The sequence below is a fragment of the Lissotriton vulgaris genome, chromosome 11, assembly GCF_964263255.1.
Source record: "Lissotriton vulgaris chromosome 11, aLisVul1.2, whole genome shotgun sequence".
Lineage (NCBI taxonomy): Eukaryota > Metazoa > Chordata > Amphibia > Caudata > Salamandridae > Lissotriton > Lissotriton vulgaris.
Genome location: NC_141699.1, coordinates 420395263 through 420418129, shown reverse-complemented (window position 1 = coordinate 420418129; position 22867 = coordinate 420395263). Strand labels below are relative to the sequence as shown.

The window sequence follows — 22867 nt, the reverse complement described above, 5'->3', positions numbered from 1 at the left end:
AAGAGCTATGATAGCATAAACTAACAGGAACATTAACACCCAAATATTTAGCTGATGTGACAAATCAGGCATCGTTCCCTTCTGGGATCCTATTTGCGATACTTCCTGTCTTGTCTGCATTTAACTTATAACAGGACATTTGGCCAAATGCCACAGCGTCCTCTACAATGGCGAGAAGATCCTCCTTGGGCGATGATGTTAAAGTTGCTAAAACATCAGCATATACCAGAAGTTTAACCTTCCAATTATGCAGTCTCAGGTGTGGATTGAGAACAGACAATTTAAGTGCCCGAATGTATGAATCCAGATACAGGACAAGCAGAAGCGGGGAAAGGGGACATTCCGATCTTGTAACAAGGCTAACCTGGACAGAATCAGACAGTAAGCCCAAACAGGATATCTTGCCTGTAAGGGAGATGTATAACATCTGTCTCCGTATAATACATTCGGCACCAAAACCCACTGCGGACAAAACTGCCCAAAGATATTGCCAGGAGAGGCTAATATATGCTTTTTTGGTATCCAACAAGATCATCCTGTCTGGCCTTTAGATTCTGCAGCAACACTGAGAGCAGATAAGGCAAGACTGATATGAGATGTAGTATCTTGTTGGGGTATAAATCCATGCTGGGTGGGGTCAAGTAGTGGTCCTATGACCAAAGCAAGGCGTTTTGACAATATAGGAGTGTATATTTTGGAATTGCAGTTAGTTAATGATATAGGGTGGTAAGTTCTGTTATTTAATGGGTGCTTTTAAAAAAATTTTTTAAGGAAAGATAGCAATATAGGTATCACTCCATGAGGGTGGCACGCAATGAAGAAAAGACAAAGAGTTGACTAACTCAAAGAAGATTGGGATGATAATATTTAGTTGGAATAGTGTCCGGTTCAGCCGCTTTACCTGTTGCTAGCTGTTCCGATCTCTTTCCTAGTTATCGGAGCATCCAAATTAGCCCTCTGATCATTTGTAATTTGATTGAGACCATCGAGCTGAATATAGTCATAGATCGAGCCCTGAGTTGACCGGCAATCATCCTTTTATAAATTAGAATACAACTGATGGGAAACTGGGAGGATTGGTGAACAAAAAGTAATAAGATTACCCCTCGTCTCTTATGCTTGTTACTAGGTTTTTATTACTCTTGTTCTTTAATTGTAATGTTAATGGGATACCCATCTCCTCGCTATTCTCAAAGTACAACAAACATTTGACCCAATACTTTGAGCAAACCCAATCCCAGATCTTTTTAGGTCTTGGCCTGCCAATGCGCTTGCGCATTGCTGGCGGAGATTATAGTAAGGGCAAAAGAACAGTCTACCAACGGCAGATTAGAACGGTGGATTAGCCACAGTTCAGGTGATCTATGCGCGTGCACAAATCACCCACGTCACAAACCACCATTTGCCTGTGCCTGACATCACACTTCAAAGGCTGCCGCTCCACGCGTGAGCACACCAGCACTCTCCTACTTCCCATCCCACCTCCCACGGCTGGCCGCTCTTCTCATTCACGGGCTCTACAGGTCACCAATTGCCAGCATGCGGCCGCTAGCGCTTTCATTTTTTTTTCTCTTTTGCTCTGTTTATCGTCTCCATCGCTATCCCTCACTGTTTCCATTCCTTATCTTCTCTTTTCTGGTGATCGTACTCTCTTCCATTTTGAGTCTGTCTTTCTCTATTCTCTTTCAATAATTTAATGAAATATTCAGAGCAACGTCTCACCCCTCAAAGCGTCTCTTCAGCGCCACTCAAACCCCCGGCTCATTCACCTGGGCTATGTGTTTCTTGAGAATGACCTTCGAGTGAAAATGTGCAGTTCAATAAAGCAACATTCGTCATGCCCACAACCCAGACCACTGAAAGGCTGCGTTTATCAACCAACTGAAACGATGTTAGGTCAGATCGTGGGTTTGCTCAACCTCCTTTTGCTCACACCGTCATACCCCACAAGACCCCCGCTTGCCACCCATTCTCTCAGTAGGGCAGTCACACAAGGGAGCATCATCCTTTCTCCCCCCCTCTGCTCTTGTACCCTTTTCTTTGTTTCATTGCAGCAGTGGCACGTTGTTCTTGTTTTTAGGTCTCGTTTGCCAATGCGCTTGCGCATTGCTCGCTAGAGATATAGAGGGCCACCAGCAAATCCTACCAAGAGTTCTTTGGAGTGCGGATTATGCCCAGTGCATGTGAGGCATTCAAGCGCGAAGCTTTGCCAGCGCGCGCTCGGCCTCACTTCCTGCTCCCCCTCTTACTTTCGTTATCGCTCACACCCCATATGCTCGTTACCTCCCACTCTTCCGACTTCAAAGGAACGCCGCTCCCCTGCTCCCCCGCCCCGCAATGAAAAGAGAGCTTGTCTTTCTAAGTTTCTTGTTCTTTCTAGCATGCAGCATTAACATTCGTTCTATTATATAAACAGGCACACACAAAGAGAGTTACACGAACATAACTGCTAAGATTGCACTACCAGTTATATGCAGGCCTTAAATACTTCGTTAGTAGTCTTTCTTTTTAGCGTGCCGCATTAACACACGTTGTCTTACATGGAATGGCACACACACAGAGAGTTACATAAGCTTAACTGCACACATACACATATGCACACACATGCAAACAAGCAAAGACACATGTACCTCCTGAGGTTGCAATACAGCCTATGTGCACGTCATTAATGGCACTTTTCAAAACATGAAAAACATTATCTGTAACACACGTTTTTAAGGTATGCATTCTAAATGTGTTCAGTTGCATCTTAGCACGTTATATGTGCCAGACTGTAAATAAAGTTTCTCTATAGGGCCTTCTACTTTACATGACAATTTAGGAGCTTGTATATAAAGTTACCTGCTAAGCCTTTTGCTCCCGCAATTAGAGGTATTTGTTAATTAAGAATCTTTAAATAAAAGTGTGCCCCCCCCAAAATTATATTTATGTACGCGCTTATTACTAGCAGCTTTTATGCCTTAAAGCATTTCTTTTTTTTTAACCCACCATCTTCTACATTTGAGTTTATCGCAGTATTAAACCTCAGCCATTTTCACACACGACCATGCATTTCCCGTGCCACATGTTTTATTGCTCCTGAAGATCGCTATCTTTGCTCTGAAACTTGTATTTAACAGGGACGCCGTAAACATCCACAAACCTTTACAGCGACACTATCCTATGCAGCATTGAAGCGTTATATGCCCTTCTCTACAAGTTATTTTAGACAAGGTTCAAGATTTTTTTTGTATACTTTATTTGCTTTTCCGTTGTTTTAGTATATATTGCCAATCTTAGCTTTTTGATTTACAGCTTATTACGCATTTTGCATGCTTTTTTTTAAGTGTTATTTACTTTAGGTTACAGACGTTGCATTTTTATATAAACGTTTTGCTTTTAAAAAACAAGTTAGTGTCTACTAGTTTGCTTCATTTTGTGATAGTAATATGCCACAGCTTTACAGATAGTTTTCAGTTTCCTTAAGTTTTTCTGTAACCGTGGCAATACTCCTTTGCTTATAAAAACCTTTCGCTCCAAACAAGCATTTCACGTACAAACTACCGCTAGCGTTCCTCACCATTTTCCCTGCTTTACATACTAGGCTTTATATACTACCTCATAATTTACTACATTTGTTATCTAGCTAGTATACTTCTTTGGCCGCAGAATTATAGTTTTTTATGCAAATTTAACTTAAGGCTGCTATTTTACGGTACATACAAATATGTATGTTACACTAACACGCAACACACCAACTGCTTTGCACTTTGCTTGCAGTTTAGTTCGCCTTTTAATATTTCCTTTATTTCTTCTTTTCATCTCATTGCTTTTCTCAGCAAAACCCTTTGCTTAGGCACACATTGCAACAAAAGCGGCTTAATTTGTCGCTACTACACATTCTGTACTGCAAAGCAAATAGTTAAAATGTGTTAATTATGACTCGCCAACAGTAATTACCTCTTTTGAACATTTCCTCTTTGCATATGCTTCTAAAAAACTCACCAATATTAGTGTTTCCTAGTTCGTATGCTCACTCGTTACTGCTTATTCTTATTCTAGATTTGGTGAAGCGCAACAGCTACCCCGGCAAAGGGGTGTCCCGGCGCTAAGAACAGGCAAACTGATCTGAGGGGGGGGGGAAACTAGGCGGCGGGGAAGAGGTGAGTCTTGATTGCTTTACGGAAAGCAGGGAGGGAGTCGATAGTGCGAATGCTGAGGGGGAGATCGTTCCACAGTTTGGGGCCGAGGACACCAAACGAGCGGCCTCCAGTTCGGCAGAGACGAAACCTAGGGATTGACAGAAGGAGTTGGTTGGCAGAGCGGAGAGCACGACCAGGAGCGTAAGGTTGGACAAGGCTTCGAAGCAACGGGGGGCTTCCCATTTTCACGATCTTAAAGATCATGACTAAGGCCTTGAATTGGATTCTATGGTCCACCGGTAGCCAGTGGAGCTTACGGATGGTGGCTCTGGCTGAGCACCTCCGTGGGAGGCCAACCAGCGTTCTGGCTGCCGCATTTTGAATGCGTTGGAACCTGGCTGTTTCCGCTTTATTAGCTCCCAGCAGGAGAACATTAGCGTAGTCCAGGCGTGATAGAATGGTGGCCTGGATGATGAGCTGGCGAGCCTTGGCATCGAAGAGCCCAAGTATGGGCCGGAGGTTTCTTAAAAGGCCTATGCAAGTGGCTGCCACCTTTTTAGTGTGGGACTGGAAACTAAGGTTGGCATCGACCCAGACTCCCAGATTTTTCACACAGTTTTTAGGGAGTGGGGTGTCGCCTAAGGATGACGGCCACCAGTGCTCGTTCCAGAGGCTGGTGTTGCGGCCCAGGAGGAGCACCTCGGTTTTTCCGGCGTTGAGTTGGAGGTAGTTGTCCGTCATCCAGCGAGCCACCGCAGACATACCCTCTTTGAAGTTGGATGCCACGAGGGACGGGCTTTCCGAGAGGGTGACAACCAGCTGGGTGTCGTCCGCGTATGATACAAGCGTGAGCCCCCATTCTCTAGCCACGTCCGTGAGTGGCTGGACGTATAGGTTAAAGAGGGAGGGGCTCAGCGCTGAACCCTGGGGGACCCCCTGAGCGATGGGGTGAGGTTTAGAGAGGTAAGGGGGGGCTGACACCTTGAAGGATCTATCCTTGAGAAAGGATCGGAACCATGCAAGTGCGAGGCCAGTCACACCGGTCGTCTCCAGACGTTTCAGCAGGATGTCGTGGGAAACCGTGTCAAAGGCTGCGCTGAGATCGAGGAGGATCAGCGCAGCACTATGACCGGCATCTAAAATCATCCGGAGATGCTCCGTGGTGGCTAGTAGGGCAGACTCCGTACTATGGCCTGGACGGAAGCCATTTTGGGAAGGGTCCAGGATTCCGTGGCTGTCCAGGTGTTTAGAAAGAGACTCGTTTACATGGGTTTCGGCAATTTTGGACATCCATGGGAGAAGGGATATAGGCCGAAAGTTTTCTGGCTTGGTGGGGTCAAGGGTAGGTTTTTTAATTATCGGTGATACCCATGCTTGTTTCCAGGCGATGGGTACGAGTCCTGTGGAGAAGGAGAGGTTGAGGATGTTCAGCATGGGGGATGAAAGGAAGTCCATCGAAGACATGAAATGAGAAGGGCTCATGGGATCAGCTGGAGAGCCAGACTTCACTTTCTTGCCAAGTTTGGTCAGGTCTGCAACGGTGATGGCAGGGATTTGGGACAGAGGTAAGATGTTAGGGGTCCTGGTCAGGGGTACTTCCTTGAGAGGAACAGTCTGTGGAAAAGTTGCATAAATTTTCTGAACTTTTTCGATGAAATAGGTTGCAAGCTGTTCACATTGCTCGTGGGAGGAAATTTTGGGGGGGGGCGCCCTAGGGCTTTGGAGCTCTTTCACTAGTTTAAAAATGATTTTGGATGGGTTCGTATTGGAGTTAATTTTGTTGGAATAGAAGGAAGCACGGGCAGATCTAATAGCTTTATGATAGGTCTTGAGCTTGGATAGATACACAGCCTTGTCCTGGTTATCATATTGCTTCCTCCATATGCGCTCGGCCTTTTTACACTCCTTGCCCATAGTCCTAAGGGTGTCGTCGAACAATGGGTTGGAGGGTGTATTGCGTCCTTTCGTCGGTCTGGCCGGGATGAGAGTGTCGAGGCCGTTACTGATCCAGTTGGTGAACGAAGAATAGGTCGAGTCTATATCTTGGTTGGCTTCGTGTTGGAACTCACCAAGGGTTTCGTGTAAGGCAGGTAGGGAAAGTTTGTGCCACGGTCTTTTTAGACTCTGAAAGGATTCAGTTTTGCTTTGACGTTGGGGTGCCGGGACACTCATTTTAACTAGGTGGTGGTCCGTCCATCCCAGAGGGATGGGGGTTTCTACAGCTGCCTCTGGTATGTTAGAAAAGATCGGATCTAGGGTGTGTCCAGCAATATGGGTAGAGGTGTGGACAAGGGAATTGAGTTGCAGAGCCGAGAGGTCAGCAAGAAGATTAATGATGGTATTGTCGCCTGTCGCATCAAAGTGTAAGTTCAGGTCACCTAGGATGGTGAAGTTGGCGAACTTAGTGGTGAGCGTTGTCGCCGTTTCAAGAAGGGCGTTAATGAATTTTGTGGCCTGGCCTGGAGGGCGATAGATGTATATGCCAGATAGCGTAAATTGGGGGGTCACACTAATTTTAAATTGGGCACATTCACAGTCTTGGAGAGGTTCCTTAACAAAGGAGCAGGTCAGTTGTTTTTTTATAAATGATGGCAATGCCGCCACCGCGAGAATCACGGTTGATGGTGACCAGATTAAACTCCTCTGGGAGTGATAGATTGGGGATGGTGGTCAGGCTATCTTGGAGCCATGTTTCGCATAGAAATAGTACGTCGGGGTTTTCTTCCTGAAGGAGCGTGTTTACCTCCGAGTGGTGTTTAACGAGGGATCTGCAGTTGAGTTGGAATATCCTCAGTGGCGATATTGTAGTATTAGGGAGGTCACACCGTACCCTGGTGGGCGCGTCGGTGGAGAAGTGGCAGTGGGTGCATTGTAAATGCGTAAGACCTAGGATGCCAGTGGTATTAGGGCATTTTTGGTAGGGGTTCAGAAGTAGGAGTTCCTTACCGTCATAGCGTATGCGTTGACAAGGTCTGGGCGAGCCAGGGGGGGTGGCGAGAGGCGATGACTTGGCGAGGACGGGCGAAGACGGGCTTGCCTTAGGCGCGCCTTCGGCGCGCAAACGGCGCGCCCGCTGCGCCCGTCCCCTGCGCGTCCGATGAATGCACATCCTTAAGGGAGGTAGAGGGGGAGGTTGGGCGTGTCCTGCAAGTGGGCGTGGCCTCTGATTCCTCGCCGGTAATGGCGGCAGAATTGACTTTACTGGCGGCCTCGTTGCAGCGAAAGGTTCGCTGTTTAGCGTACTTCAAACCCAGGAGGAGATGCCTGAAGGGTGAGTGCGCGGGTTAAAATGCAGTTTTAATCAATCAGTGACACAAGAAATAAGTTTTTTTAAAAAGTGCGTTTGTCATCTCCCGGCTTCCGCCTCAGGAGTAGCTTTGTTCTGACTAGAAGCGCTGTCGGCAGCGTTTATATACTCGGGCGGGTGGGCGTGGCCTGCAAGTGGGCGTGGCCTCTGATTCCTCGCCGGTAATGGCGGCAGAATTGACTTTACTGGCGGCCTCGTTGCAGCGAAAGGTTCGCTGTTTAGCGTACTTCAAACCCAGGAGGAGATGCCTGAAGGGTGAGTGCGCAGGTTAAAATGCAGTTTTAATCAATCAGTGACACAAGAAATAAGTTTTTTTAAAAAGTGCGTTTGTCATCTCCCGGCTTCCGCCTCAGGAGTAGCTTTGTTCTATTATATTATAAGTTGCTTTCTAAATACTAATGCTGCTACTGGTAATATTAGAAGTTGTTTCAAAAATACTAACGCTGTTGTTTACTCCCTATGTGTGTAGCTTGCGAATACGTACAAATATTCCATTATGAGCAATTGCCCTAAGAAATTAGCGAGACAAATCAGAAGTGCTTACAGTATCTCATATACTTTTCTTCAAACAACTGTAAGTACACAAATATTTAACATGCCTCACAATGCTGCACGCATCAAACTGCTGCACGCCACACACTGCTGCATGCCACACACTGCTGCATACTACCGCACGCCACCCACTGCTTAACGCCACCCACTGCTGCACGCCAGCCACTGCTGCACGCCTCACAACACCACCACATCACTCAGGGACACCACCACATCACTATAGGACACCACCACATCACTATGGAACACCACCACATCACTCTGAGACACCACCACATCATTCTGGGACACCACCACATCACTCTGGGACACCACCACATCACTCTGGGACACCACCACATCACTCTGGGACACCACCACATCACTCTGGGACACCACCACATCACTCTGGGACACCACCACATCACTCTGGGACACCACCACATCACTCCGGGACACCACCACATCACTCTAATACACCACCACATCGCTCAGCCCAACCACATCATCACTCAGCACCACAACAGCATCACTCAGCACCACAACAGCACTGTCCTTGCTTGCTACCAACAAGCATTGTCATAGCCAATAGGACTTGCATTAGGAAAGTGTAAGCTATTGGCTTTGTGAATAACAATGCTATTAATTGATATATTTTCAAGGCCAACACATATTTAAAAAAATGTCATTTACAATACCAATAGCTCACACTTTCCTGATGCAAGACCTATTGCATTGCAAATTCTTGTTTTCAATTGCATCCTTAGCATAGTTAATTGTCTGAATCTACCAAGTGTAGTATTAGGATTGTTACAGAACTTAAGTAGAAGCGAATGCTCTAGTTCTAGTTGGAGAAACTTCTCCCGCATCTTAGTCTCTGCAGTCCGTTTGACCCTACTCTTATAGATTATATAAATGGTAGTCTAATCTCTAACAAAGGCTTTCAAGGCATCCCAGACCATTATGGGATTAGAAGACCCTTTGTTAGCACAAATTAAGTCCCTTAGACACAAGACCATAAAACAAATATACTCTGATCTTAAATTATTATTAGACGCAAAGTTCCACTAGCGCAATGTTTTGGTGTTACTCAATTCACTGGTTTAAATAAATATTGAAAGGGAGTTATGATCAAAAACTGTCCTAGATTTTTAGTTTAATTGCTAGGGATGATAAATTGCTGTAACTAGCAAAATCCATATCTTTACAAGAGGATGAGTGACGAGGTATGAAATGAAATGTAATACAAGGCACACTCACCCGGTGAGCACGCCATACATCGGCGAGAGCATGTTTAACAAGGTTTTCCTTTGAGCCGCCCTGCACTTCTTCATACAACACTGCTATAGCATGCACATAGTAGCGGAGTCTACGCCTGGGTAAAGAATTCAATTCAAATCCACACACATAACTATGGGCGACTGACACATACATAGCCCATCAAGAGGAGATTATACATGCCTGAGTCATCAGCATTTGCAGCACAGATAACACAAACCATTACCTGTAACCTCTCAACCCCTAAACAAGCAATCAGCCATCTCCCTAAATGATCCACTTCGACCTGGTAAGAAACCCACTCCTTCTCCTTAGATAGTTGTGCCACCCTCTCTGAGGAGTAGCTACCCAGTTGCTGCAAGAGTGTAATAACCTAGGCTGTTAAAATTACGTACCTCCCGAACAGTAAGATGAGCTTCCTGAATACATTAAAGATGGGGCGTGAAAGTACATACTTCCTCCATGATGTATCTTATCTTGGCAGTGAAGTGCATGCTGTTGACATTCCAACAGAGAATGTACACATCCTGGTTAAGACTACCGAGCATATTATCTATTGATAAAAATATTTTTTAAATATAAACACAGCATGAGTTTATTTATACAATTCATTGAATGCTATATCTTTTCCTTTTCTTTTATCTACCTCCGCCTAATCCCTGCCCTACCCTCCCAGGACACCCCCAGACTCCCCTTCCCGACGGTACCCAAACTTAGAGAGTGCCAGACAGACAGACAGATAGATAGATATCCCCTAGAATTAAAACATTCTGAAGGTAAGACCCAGGTCAAAAGGAATTCCTTTCTATTTCGAAAGAAGCAAAACAGAGAATAATTCATTCCGTATTCGCCTCACCTCATTGTTTTCAAAAAGTTCTGTGCCTTCCAGGGGTCCTAGCAAAATACTGTCAGGACTTTGAAGCAGATCTTCAAATTTGCTGATTCCAGTAAGGAAACTGTGGCACCCAATGTCCGAAAAGAGGAAATTGTGTAGACGCCATCTACGTTCAGCAGTCACCTGACAGAAGTCAAACCTAACAAAGAATTCAACCCCGCAAGCCTTGACTGGTTTGCTAGGGCTAGCCACTTGAAATATTTGCAGTCCGAACATGAAGTTCCCCACGAAGATCAAAATAGTGCGGGGATACTTCGCAGAGCAGCCCTTGTTAGGTTTGCTGAAGGGGAAACGGCGTGCCCTTTGAATTGACAGTCAATGTCCCAGTCACTGAGATTGGGAAACAACTGCTGAAATAGATGGACAATGTATCTTTTGAGATCATCATCTTGCTCCCTTCAGGGATTCCCAATACACCTAAATTGTTTCTTTGCATAAGATTCTCAACATCATCAAGTTTGAGACATGACCTGCAGTCTACACTCATGGTGGCTCACATGATTCTTAATGACTTTTGACGATTCTGCCAAACCAGCTGCTTGGGATTCAATGTTGTTCAAGCGGCCATGTATTAAATCCATGTTTTTTGCTACATTTTCTGCGGTACAATCTGCATTTTTAGATGAGAAGTCTTTAGAGACGTTAAGATAATTTTCTACTCCTCCCTATGCAATTGCAACAAATTGTAAATTAAGGCTAGGGAAGGATCCTCTACTGCCCCCGTTTGTGATATACCTTGAAACTGCAATTGCACTGGCAGCGTCCCAAATAACCCAGGACTAGCAGTCAAGGGAGCAACTTGCTCTTTTGAGAATAGGACAGATGATGCATCCTGCATAGTCTTGTTAATTGGTGTAAATCCAACCCCTAAGGGATTCCATTGCAAGTCATCCCCGCTAAAATCAGCCAAGGCGACCTAATTTCTGTGGCTTTCGGAAAAGTCTACTGTGATCGTTTTAATCCCTTCAGGTTTGGAACCTGGTGCCTCTCCCCGATCAGATAGATTGCAATCATAATCTGAATCCGATCCTGACATGACCAAGCTACCTGTCTTCGACATGTCAGACAACAGAAAAAAGGCTTCCAATGCATCCTGATTTGCATGTAAAATATCTTAACTATGAACAAGGAGTTGGGGACCAGAACCAGGGTCGACTCCGCTCACCTCTGTAGTAGCCATCTGGATACAGTAGCGTTGGTGGGGTTCCCCCTCATTGAGAGGCTCTCTGTGGACATCTGTGGCAGCAAGTTAAGATCTGCGCTAGCAGCAGCCTCCCTGATCTCAGAGGGGCCAGAGAAACCAGAACTCAAGGTAAAAGTAGAGGGATGAAGCCTGAGCCCAAGTATTGTATTGTAATTGCATTTATATAGCGCTTAGAACCCCTGACGAGGCGTCACAGCGCTTTCTCGGCGAGTAGCATGCTACTCCACGACGTATAGAGGATTAGTGTTGAATTAGTATAGTGAAACATGAGAGTACAATTTAAGTGGTGGATAGGTTAGTCAGTTATTTGGATTTGGAATGATAGAGGAGGACAAAGGTTTGTATTTATATAGCCCGGGACCAGGATTCGATTCCCGGCGCGGCAGGCTTCTGGACCAGGGTCAGCGGACTCGATAATTCTCTCGCCTCGGTGCCCACTCTGATCAGCGATCACACTCGGCAACTCTGGGCATTAGTTTGCCTCATCTTCACTAACGGCCCCACCAGACCGCCGGGGATGCCTGGTCTCACCCTGGAGATACCCATTAAGGGACCATCTCTCAGGGAAGCCAGGAAGGGTTTTGCAGCAGTCGAAGCGCCTTGGGACCCTCCGGGTAAGTAGTGCGCTATATAAATGCCTATACATTTACATTTACAAAGGATTAGTGGTGAATTAATATGGTGAAATATGATGTAATTTCAGTGGTGGATATTAGTCAGTTACTTGGAGTGAGAAGGATAGCGGCGGGATAAAAGGGGAAGAAAGATTTGCATTCATATAGCACTTGTTACCCCTGATGGGTGTTGAAGCGCTTTTCTGGCGAGTAGCACGCCACTCCAGAACCCATAAAGGATTACTGTTGAAAATTAGTATAGTAAAAAAAATATGAAGTAATTTGAGTAGTGAATACAAGAACTTTCTAAGCTGCTATGGTCTGATACAAGCACTGTCAATCTCATTATTATGGTCAAAATAGATCAGGGTCAATAATTTCCTTCCTGGACATCACCAATCAAATCTGTTTATCATCTAGATGTAGTTTACTATATAGCTCATCTGCATTACTCACAGCCAAAATAGGCCTTCTACACTTCTCACAACATAATGTTCCATACCGTTGGCACCCCCGCCCATACAAGTTAATCACCCATTTCTGGAATATCATTTCACTACCTCTCACAACAAGGGCAACACATTAACTGCTTAAATCAATGCAAATATTCTCACAACTACATACCGCCAACAAATCCTTCTCCTTTTCAAAGCCAGTCGAACCAGAGACTTCCTGAGATTACGCCAGAGAAGGCAAAGGATCAGGGAAAAGGCAACATTTTCTGAAACGTGTTCGAATTTAGAAGTGAATTTGAAATGGTGGGAGAGGTGTGGCACATCAGCCAGAGCAGCTGAATCCAGAGCCCAGGACTCAGGATTCAAGCCTCCGCACCGGCGGCAGCTCAGCATCATGTGACTCTGGGCAATAGCTCACTTAATCTCCCCGACGACCCCCAGCACCCTGAAACCTTAAGGGTTGATATGTTCACTCTTTACAAATATTAACTATTGATTATAAACGGTGCAAAACACTTTTATTCACATATACTAACAATTATGACGAAATCTGCTTTCATATGGATTTGAGAGCAATTTATAAAGTATAAACAGATAATGTTTTGTCTGTTATTTTTTCAGAGATTATGCAGGAGAACATACCTTTACAAAGGAAAAAACTACAATACCTTATTGATTTGACCAGTCCCACTTGTCTTACAAGAAGTTAAGTAAGCGGGCTCCAAAAGGGATAAATGAAGACATTTTTCTATGTTGCCTTTCCTGGCTTTTTCCTGTTAAATGCCATCATTTCAATGTGAAATATCTCTTCTGGTGACATGCAGAAAGTAACTGCCTTACTCTCTCCTAGGAAAACAATATCACCCTTGCTTAGCACAGTGCACCCATTCCAACAGTTGTTGCTTGCTGTTGGGGAATCTAGCACACCCACAGTGCTGGTACTATAGAAGTGTCTTCCTAGTAGCAATTTACACCACAACCGGTTCTGACCACAGTCTGTAATCAGAAATACACATGAACGTGATCTGCAAACAACTAAAGATTTCCTTTAAGTATATTGGGTTGAAGGATGCAGAAAAGTTCACGTCACTGTTGTGAGCAACATGAAGAGGATTTCCTTACGGGGTCACTCTTATTTATCAACACTGGCTGGGTGGATGAGTGATTAGCTAAGTAAAGGCTGGTCTTTCCAAAATGTCATCCCTAAATTGATTAATTCTGTGTTCAACTTCCCAATGCGGTGTCTTGTAAAGCAGGACTTTAGTCAGTTAATTTAAATCTGCATTATTAAAAAAGGCCAGCGCTTTGGGGGCATTAATCCACATCAGGAAATGCACACATCAAATATAGAGTTCTTAGGAGCGCAAAAATCAGCACACGCACAGTGGGGAAAAATGCACTCTTTGCCAAGCTGCATTCTGTCATTTGTAGAAAAGCTGCATGTATTTCTTAATGGCCATATAGATTACAGGACAAGCATCCTGCAACACCTACCGCCCAAAAATGTTATGCTGGCAGGCACTCCTGTTCAGCGGCAGACTGCACTAAAGACCGCAGTCTAGGAATTAGTTAAAAGACATGATTTGTTCCTGAGCTTGTACACTCCAGGCTCCACCCACTCCGGATTCTTCACACAAAACCTAATTGATTTGAACCAAGAATTCAACTACGAACTACAATGCTCCCTTTCTCGCGGGGATGCCAGGATGTAAGAGTTAAAGGGATGCTCAGATTGGCTACGTGTATTCTTTCAGCAAAAGATGTAATCTACCCGCCGTTTAAACATTTGCAAGAGGAAAAAAAATGTAATACTGAATAGTCCAACTGTAACGGCAGAAGCGAAACCCAGTCTCCCTCGTCATCAGCTTCGAAAGCAATGTCATAAAACTGCCTTAGTAAGTGCACAAAGTCCCAGATCATCAAGTAGAATAATGTAGAGGCACACTAAATTGAGATTCAGAGGATTCTATGCTCAATTTATAAGTGCTTACAATGAAGGTTAATATTAAAACCACGAAGCTATTACAGCTAGCTGTCACCTACTGCGCCCAGTACGACGTGTAGATTGGTGCCCAGTCTGTTTTTACCCTAACTTGAGAATTGTTAAGAAAACAAAAAGGTTGCACAAGTTGCACTCCATGCCCTACGCAATATTGGAAGGGGGTATGTGTGAGGATCTCACAAATGAAAAAAAAACTAAGAGACCAAGTAATATGAATTGGATCTATTAGATACAGATGGGCCATTTTAGGGGAAATAAAAACCACTATATTTGACTTTGTTATTTGGCTGCTTTACTCCACTTTTACAAACACAATGTATTAAGACACGGATTTTAGGAATATGGAACCCACTGCTCTTGATAAGTCTCCACATGCCCCAAGTACACAACCACGTACTAAACTGTGATACATGCCCTGGTCAATTTAATGCTTGCAGTAGCTTCCTCAACGTAGACCTAAAAGCCACAAAAAACATATTGCAGCCTTTTACAACATAAATTCTTGGCAAAGAAGAGGTAAACGCACCCACCAGGAGCATGCCTGTCTAAAGTCACAGCAGATTATTACTTCTTCTTACCGAACTACTTCACAATGAATCATGTACCACTGAAGAAGGTACTGCTTAACCAGCCAGCCGTGGGATTATTGGTGGACCAGAGTTTTAAAACCCCTGCACAAGCCCATATTTGCACAGGGGCCAAAATTCATGTTATGTGGAGTTTACTGCACCAGTGTGAACCTCAGGAGTTGGACTTTCTTAGTGCGATAAATAGCGCCAGTATTTCCAAGGCACCCAAATCATGGCCTATGTGCTACATTTTGTAGAGCTGAACGCTACCAGCCAGGTTCTTTAACTGCACTTGGTTTGTTCTCACCCAGCAACCAAGCCATAAGGAAGTAACATGATTTTTGCATGAACACAAATGTTGATGAGCATGGCAAACATTATAAAACTCAGATCCTAGAAGTGACTCCGAGGAGCCTGCAACTGTGGTATTTTTAGCCGCTGAGAAAGCGTTTGATTCTGTGGACTGGAACTTTATGATGGCAGTACTGAAGTGGATGGGGGCGGGAGATGTTTTCCTACGGCTTGGTCAGGTTTTGTGGGGGAGGCCAACGGTGCAGATCAAGGTTAATGGCATCATTACTGATGCCATTAACATCACAAGTTGCACTTGGCAGGGTTGCCCCGCTATCACTTTTGCTGAATGCCCTGGTATCCGAGCCTTTGGCTTGCCTGTTGTTTGAATACCACTCACGCCTGTGGGTTCGTTTCCCTGATTATAAGCTGATCATCTCTGAATATGCAGATGATGTGCTATAATAGGTGCGAAATCCAGAGCGCAACTTGACCCATGTACTCAAGGAGATCAGACTTTTGCAGCGGACATTTAGGCATACGAATTAACTGGGATCAATCCCTAATATTCCTTCTCACGACCGGTACCTCACCGGTGCAGGCAGGCTACCCCTAGAAGTGGACTACAGACTCAGTGAGGTACCTGGGCATACAGGTTCACAGTGGCCTCTCAGTGGTGCTACAGGATAACTATGGCAAGGCAGTTAATAGGCTCTCAGAAGCTATCAAAGGTTGGATCAAACTCCTGTTTTTGCTGAGTGGGCGCAGACCCATTATTTAGTCGGAGGTGTTGCTGTGTTTCTTCTTCCTTTTCATGAATATACCTATACTGCTCCAGACAGTCTTTTTACGTAGACGGCAGAAGTTGTTAAAATGGCTAACTTTGGCAGGCAAATAGCCGAGGATCAGCTGGGACACAGTAAAACACCCCAGTACAAGAAAGGAGGCCAGAACACCCCCGATCTGGAGGCATACTACATAGCTGTGCAACGCGTGTTTACTCAATACAGGTTGCATGGCCCAACTGACCTACCGCATCTGTTGCTGGAAAGGGACATTGCCTCTCTGCAGCTGCTTTCCAAGTAATTGCTGGACAAGCTGGTGCTGCACTATAGATATGTGAAATATTGCAGCATATTCCTGGAGGCCTTCTCATTAATCTCCCGAAAGGGTCTCTAATGTACTCCCTGCTGCTACCATTGGATTGTTGTATGTATTTCACATGAGGCAGGAGTGGGGAGCGGTGGAGGCATTGCATGGCCTGCAGCTGCGGCGCATGGGGGACTTCTTTGAGAATGGGTCCCTGCGCAGTTGGGAACAGGCAAGAGTGCCAGATGGCAGTTAAACTGCGCTAGACATGTTTCAGTATTTCTGGGTCAACCACAATATGCGAGAGCTGCTGGTTAGGAATTAAGGAAACCCCCTGGATTGCCTGGTTTGACATTTGTGCTGCAAAATGACACTTCACAACACCTTGTCACGAAACTCTACACATACTTGTGGAGCGTGCAGCAACCCGATGTCAGTAAGGCGAAGTTGGCATGGAAGGAAGATTTCAGTGTGGTCATTAAAGAAAGGTAATGGCAATACTGCTGCTCAATCATTAAGACGGTCTCCCAGAACAGCAGATATCGCCTGATTCGCTTCAAATACCTCAACAGAGTATACTATACTCCGGCCCATCTGTTCCGTTATGACTTGTGGGATTGTCAGGGATGTCAATGTACCACGGCGGAGGCAGAGTTTGCCCGGGTGGCAAGGTATTCTCCTGGTGTTCAGTCCTATTAGGATGCAATCTTCTGTAAACTTTCCGAGATAACAGGGAAAAGATAGATGCTACTCCTCTCCTGGCACTGTTAGACTATGAAAAGGAGCTCCCCAAAGTCTACAGGCGATTTGGTGGCGACAGGGCTCCTCCTGGCCAAGTGAAGACTAGTCCTGCACTGGGCGAAGGGGTCACTTCCTCCGTTAAAGGAATGGTGCTTGGATATGACGTATTACAACACCATGCCTGATGCATAGAATGCTTCTAGAAGTAGGCCCTGTGATATCTGGGAGCCCTATCAGGCGACTTGGCTAGAAGTGTGTATGCAGTGGAAGAGAGCCCAGAGGATACAGCACATTTGGGGGTGAGGTGTGACTTGCAGCTGGTATCTTGAGGTCTGCTCTAGACCTTAGACTGAGGAGACCTATGGGAGGAAGCTGCTACAGAGCGGGTTGGGATTGGTTGACTAGCAGGCACTCTTCTTCAGCTCTGTCTACGCTTATGTTCCCCCTCTTCAGCAGAATGAGTTGCAGTAGGAAAGGTGCCATGCCTTGTGAAGTATAGCTGCTGCATGTATTGGAACGGTGTATTGAATATTGTACTATGCACATTGGAGTCATTTAATTGCTCTTTATCTGGGCCTCAGTGTATGCAACAATTTATCCTGAGGTCATATGCTTTTGACGGTTGCATTAAATAAAACATAAAAAAACAACTCAGAGCTCCTAGCTTCTTAGCAGACACCAGCAGGAACAAACATTAACCAATATAGTTTAGTGAGCAATGTTCCACAAAAAGGCAACTGGCAGATCTTATGATTATTACTAATCAGTTCTGCTCACTTTTGTCAAATTCTGGTATTTAAAACTAAACACTGGAATTATATGGTTAAATATGAAATGATCAATCAGAAATTCAAAATTTTGTTTCACAATTTATTTTATTTCCTCTAGAAATGTCTGTCACAGGTTTGCTAGTTCTGACGACGACCCTTAGTGTGTGACAAGATGAACTATGCCCTGCCTCCACCTGGACGGAACCTACTGTTCCATGATATCTTCCATCTTAGTAGTACTCCCAACACCTTTGAAGGGCCACCCGGCGTGTCAAACCTGGAGAAGGACTTTGCAGTTTATAGGTGTAGTTTATTAGATGGAATTGCACAGTTACTCCCGTAAAGCTGACTAATACAGTTTCCTTTCGAACAAGAGGCCCACCCATAGGATTGCTCCACTTTTGAAGAATGATTATTTACAGCAGAAACCAACTGGACCTTCCTTCAACATTAACAAAATCCTTCTTCCCTCCTGGGTAGGTTTCCCTTCTAATTCAATTTACTTTCTATACAGTAATAACACTCCCTCATGAACTGCAACACGCAATGTCTATCCCTAAAAAATATTTGCAGTCACCATTTATTTCCACGAGTATGGTCTGTTGCACCAAGACGGTTGACATGTCAGGCATAATGACAACCTTCATTTGACAGAAGCATCACTGGTTATGGATCCTACAACCGATTTCCAAATCTTAAGCATGATCTTCAAGAATGTTTCCTAATCACAGTCATAAATTAATTCTAACGATGGGTACTGCCCATCAATATAAGCAACTGCCCAAATACCAAAATAGGAGGAGACAGTCTCCCCGTTAATTTTCATCCTGGCAGTCAGAGTAAGAGGAAAACGGACCTCCAGCAATGCAATACCCAGTTCTTTCTTTGTTCAATCAGCATCTGTCTTTTATTATCATTTTATAAATCAGCATGTGTGCATGGGAACCTTACTCCATACCAGTAACATCAAGCGCTGACCACACACTTTCACAAATGCCGGAGATCAAGAGAGGAATGACAAACATACATTTGATTTAGGACTCTTTTTTTATTTTATTTAACTTACAGCCAAAATAGAAACATCTTCTAGCCAAAATCAAAGGGGCGCAACGATCCACATCTGTTAAATTATCAAATTCTGAAGAAAAGTCAGATACTTAACATTATTTTATACAAAACCCCTTATTCAACTTCAGAAACAATAGTTCCAGTTTCTTCGTAGGACGGTATCCCCAAGGTGGCACCCAGGAAAGGTTACTATGAAGACATCTGGCTAACTTAGACCATCTCAAAGTTAAAAACTGTAGGTTTTCCTCGTTCGGATGTAGTGATATTGCTCAATCGTAATTTAATTTAATTTACACCTTCACCTCCTAATTACAACAAAACTAGTCCCCCTTAAACATGCCCCAATATTGACCATCAAGGTATTTACCGTAACTGCCCCCAGAGTGTAAGTTCGCCTTTGCCTCACATGATACCAGACACATTTCCCTGTGCCATCTCAGGGATCTTTCAATGTCACAGGCACCTCTCTAGAGAACGGAAGTGTCCACCATGAATTCACACCGTAACATACTAGACCACTCGTAGTACTGATCACACCCCATAACTTTCAGTGTCAAGCCTGGTGTACGTCCGCAAGCTCAGTAAAGATTTGCAATGCCACTCGTAATCACCACACACGAAAACTAAGTTCTCAATGAAACTCCACAACGTTCACCGCTTCAAACCGGGTACCAATGCTGTACACGTCCACTGTGAACCCACCATCACAATCCGTGCCACTCCGTGAAGCTCCCAGTGCTCTTGCCACCCTCCGAGGCTCACGTCATACACCCCCCAACCAGGTTAATCTGAACACACCTCATCCTTTGAGCCTGCAAGGAAGCGCCAGTCGGGGCCACGTCCTTCCTTGCCATTAAAGAATTGGGCGGTTCATTAGTACTTTACCACCTTCTCTGTCGCCATGCTCTACACGGAGATATCTGTTTTTAACTTACCGCACATAGCTGCGTTTCCGTTGGACACGAAAGAGGCGGCTGGCTGATGTGGCTTTCTATGACCGGGCAATTCACTGGCTGCAGTTATCCCTTCGCTTCCTGCTCTTGCCTTCTCCAGTAGCGCTCACGCTGAAAGCTACTTAGTATCCCTGACACCCGTGACGTCACCACGGCCCGCCCCTACTCCCAAAACACCGCCCTCTCGCTGGTCACCAAGAAAGAGCTAGCGTCAGGGAGGAGGGGCGGGCCTGTGCCACCATTGGTCCGAGTCTCTTTCATTTAAGGCTACGGACTGGCGAGGAAAGGGACGGCTGGCAGTTGGGACGTGGCAGGATCTGCGCATCCTAGATGATGAGGGCTACGAAGCGGCGCGAGGGGGTGCGCCACTTCCGCGCATGCGTGCTTCCAAAAACTCGCCCTCTTTTATTGCTCTTATGAAGTGACAATTCCTCAACAAGCACTGGCAATGTCAATGGGGCTAGCTTTAATAAAGGAAAGTTGCATGGTGAATGTGCAGCATTACAGGTCAATAGCAAGTTTTGTGTGGAAGCATATTACTGTAGAATAATATTGGTGTATGTTAAAAGACCATGTGAAGGACAGTTTGCACTGTCAAGCTGGAGTATATGTGCCAACATTTAAGAAAAGTGGAAGATTTTTAAAAACTCTCAGGAATATATATCTGCCATTGACTTCTATTGACACAGAAGCAATTTTAGGCACGAGACAACCAACATAAAGCTATGTTTGGTTTAAACATTCGGCAGTCTCTGTTGTATGTTATACTGTAATGGGACAATGTTATGTTAGTATGTATTAAGAATACTCGACACCTGTGAGTTCTTAACTTTGTTTATTTTAAACCAACACGCATGCTCCTCAAACATGGAGCGCAGCTGCAGTCCTCGGCGATCAGCTGGTAACTGTCACTTCTGACAGTTATCAGCTGGTGACCTCCTGCTGGTACGGTGTCCTCGCAGGGACACTGGCGCGCACACAGGGTAAGGTGTCCCATGAGGGACACACGTATAATGAAACACAACACATCCCCCTTCCTTGGGGAGAACTGGAACCAACAAGAACAAGAAGGGAGCGTAAGGCTCCGCTACCCACAAATATAGTCCTCAAGTCCAGCCGGCGGTCCCAACAGTCTACCAGCCCTGCTTCTGTCCCTAGGTTGCGCCAGGTCACAGACCGGGATGGCAGGTAGTCTGCACCTTGCGCCTGCTGGTCTGGATGAGGAAGCTAAACAGTCCCCTGGTCGGGTGCCTTCGTGCTCATCATCTTCACTTCTCCGCCCTAGGGTTGCAGGAAGTTCAATGTCAGATTCAGTGTCAGAAAGGTATTGTCTTGCCGTACTACCCTTCGGTGTTCCGGATTGCTCTGCAGTAGTTTTAAACAGTGTGTTGCCCACTGTATCGTTTGCGGGATGTTTGCGGGTTGACACTGCTGAGGAACGCCAGGCCTTCCCGTCACTGCGGCGTACAGAATTGCAGTACTTCTTGCGAACGGAAAGGGGCTTGGTGTATCTCTCTTGACCCATGCCGGCATGTCTGCTTCTTCTTGCCTTTGCCGCATCTCCTGCCTGGGTTTCCACTACTCTGCACCCGGGTTCCTTGTCGTCAAGACTCTTGCTCCTAGATCGTGCTTGGGCTAGTCTTTCTTTCACCATCTCTGAAGACCAGTGTACCCTGCGGGCAGCCTCAACCCAACCCACATTGTCCTTAGCAAGTGGAGTCCGTCCACGCATGAGTTCAAATGGGCTGGTGCCAGTGGACTTACACGGCGTTATCCTGTAAGCCCACACTGTTTTAAATATTTCCCTCTTCCAGTCCAGTTGGTCTGACGTGGTTATCGGAATGTTACCTTCAAGTACCCTGTTAAATTTCTCTACGGCTCCGTTGGCCGTCGGGTTGTACATAGACGTTGTTATGTGTTCGATGTGGCGCTTCTTCATGTATCCTTTGAAAATGTCTGAGGTGAATTGTACCCTGTTACCACTTACTAACTTTTTTGGTAATCCCTCACGCGTAAATGTATCTTCCAAGAATTGGACCACGTGCAGAGAATCAGCTTTTTTATTGACTCTTACTTCTGGCCATTTCGTGTAGTGGTCAATTATAACCATTATATATTGTAATTCATTTCCATCAGACACCGGTCCAATCACGTCGATGCCAATCATCTCCCAAGGCATGGATGGTACTCCTATGTCTTTGTTCTTCATTTGTTCCTCCAACCATTCATTCCTTGCTGTCTTGCTGGAAGACTGTCTTACATTGGACATGCCTGACTCAACCATTCCATTTGTCTTAGTGTCATTGTCGGTGCTGAAAGGCAATCTACTTTGAGATTTTACATTGTCATCTGCGTCTGCCATACCGAGCACTGGTTCACGGCTGTTGGGATCCAGCTTGATTCCAAGACTTCCTTGGTCCATCCATCCAAGTACAGATGGTCCTACCTTCGACACATAGAGTTTACATTGGGCCTCTCTACTCTTGAACATGAACCTGAGAGTCCTGTACCCTATTATTTCAATAGGTTTTTCCTCAAATGATTTGATAATTATGTCCGGTTTATTTAGTCTATCACCGATCACCTCCTTGAACTTGGCTTTCCACACCTTTTCATTCACAATGGTGCACGGCGAGCCTGAATCCGCAGCTATGTTTACCTCCACCCCACCAATCATCATGGTACACATCGGTTTTCTTGTCCTTGCTCCTTCTCTTGTTTCCATTTCTTCTTCTTGTTCATCGTCTACGTTGAGGATGTACATGTTGATGTCTTCATCCGTGTCATCACCCAACTCATCTTCTTTGTCGACCGCAGCTTTTACATGTTGTGGTTTCTTCCTATTACATGCCTTGTTGAAATGACCAATTAGGCCACAGAATGTGCACCTTGCTTCACGGGCGGGACATCTGAAATCATAAGCCATATGTGCAGTGCTCAGGCATCGGTAACAATATGCCTTACCCCGTTTCTCTTGTC

The 22867-nt window shown here is 45.2% G+C and overlaps 1 protein-coding gene across 2 annotated transcripts in view; it reads right to left on the bottom strand.

Annotated features, from left to right (window-relative positions):
- GFPT1 (glutamine--fructose-6-phosphate transaminase 1) overlaps positions 1-20036 on the bottom strand; it is a 263939-nt gene extending 243903 nt beyond the window's left edge. Inside the window, exon 1 of one of the 2 annotated variants that reach the window (XM_086943489.1) lies at positions 19871-20036. In XM_086943489.1, coding sequence (XP_086799615.1) covers positions 19871-19877 — 7 coding nt within the window. In that variant the 5' untranslated portion in view covers positions 19878-20036. The remainder of the gene's footprint in view (positions 1-19870) is intronic. The other variant, XM_086943490.1, reaches the window with a different exon arrangement.
- Between the last annotated feature and the right edge of the window lie 2831 nt (positions 20037-22867).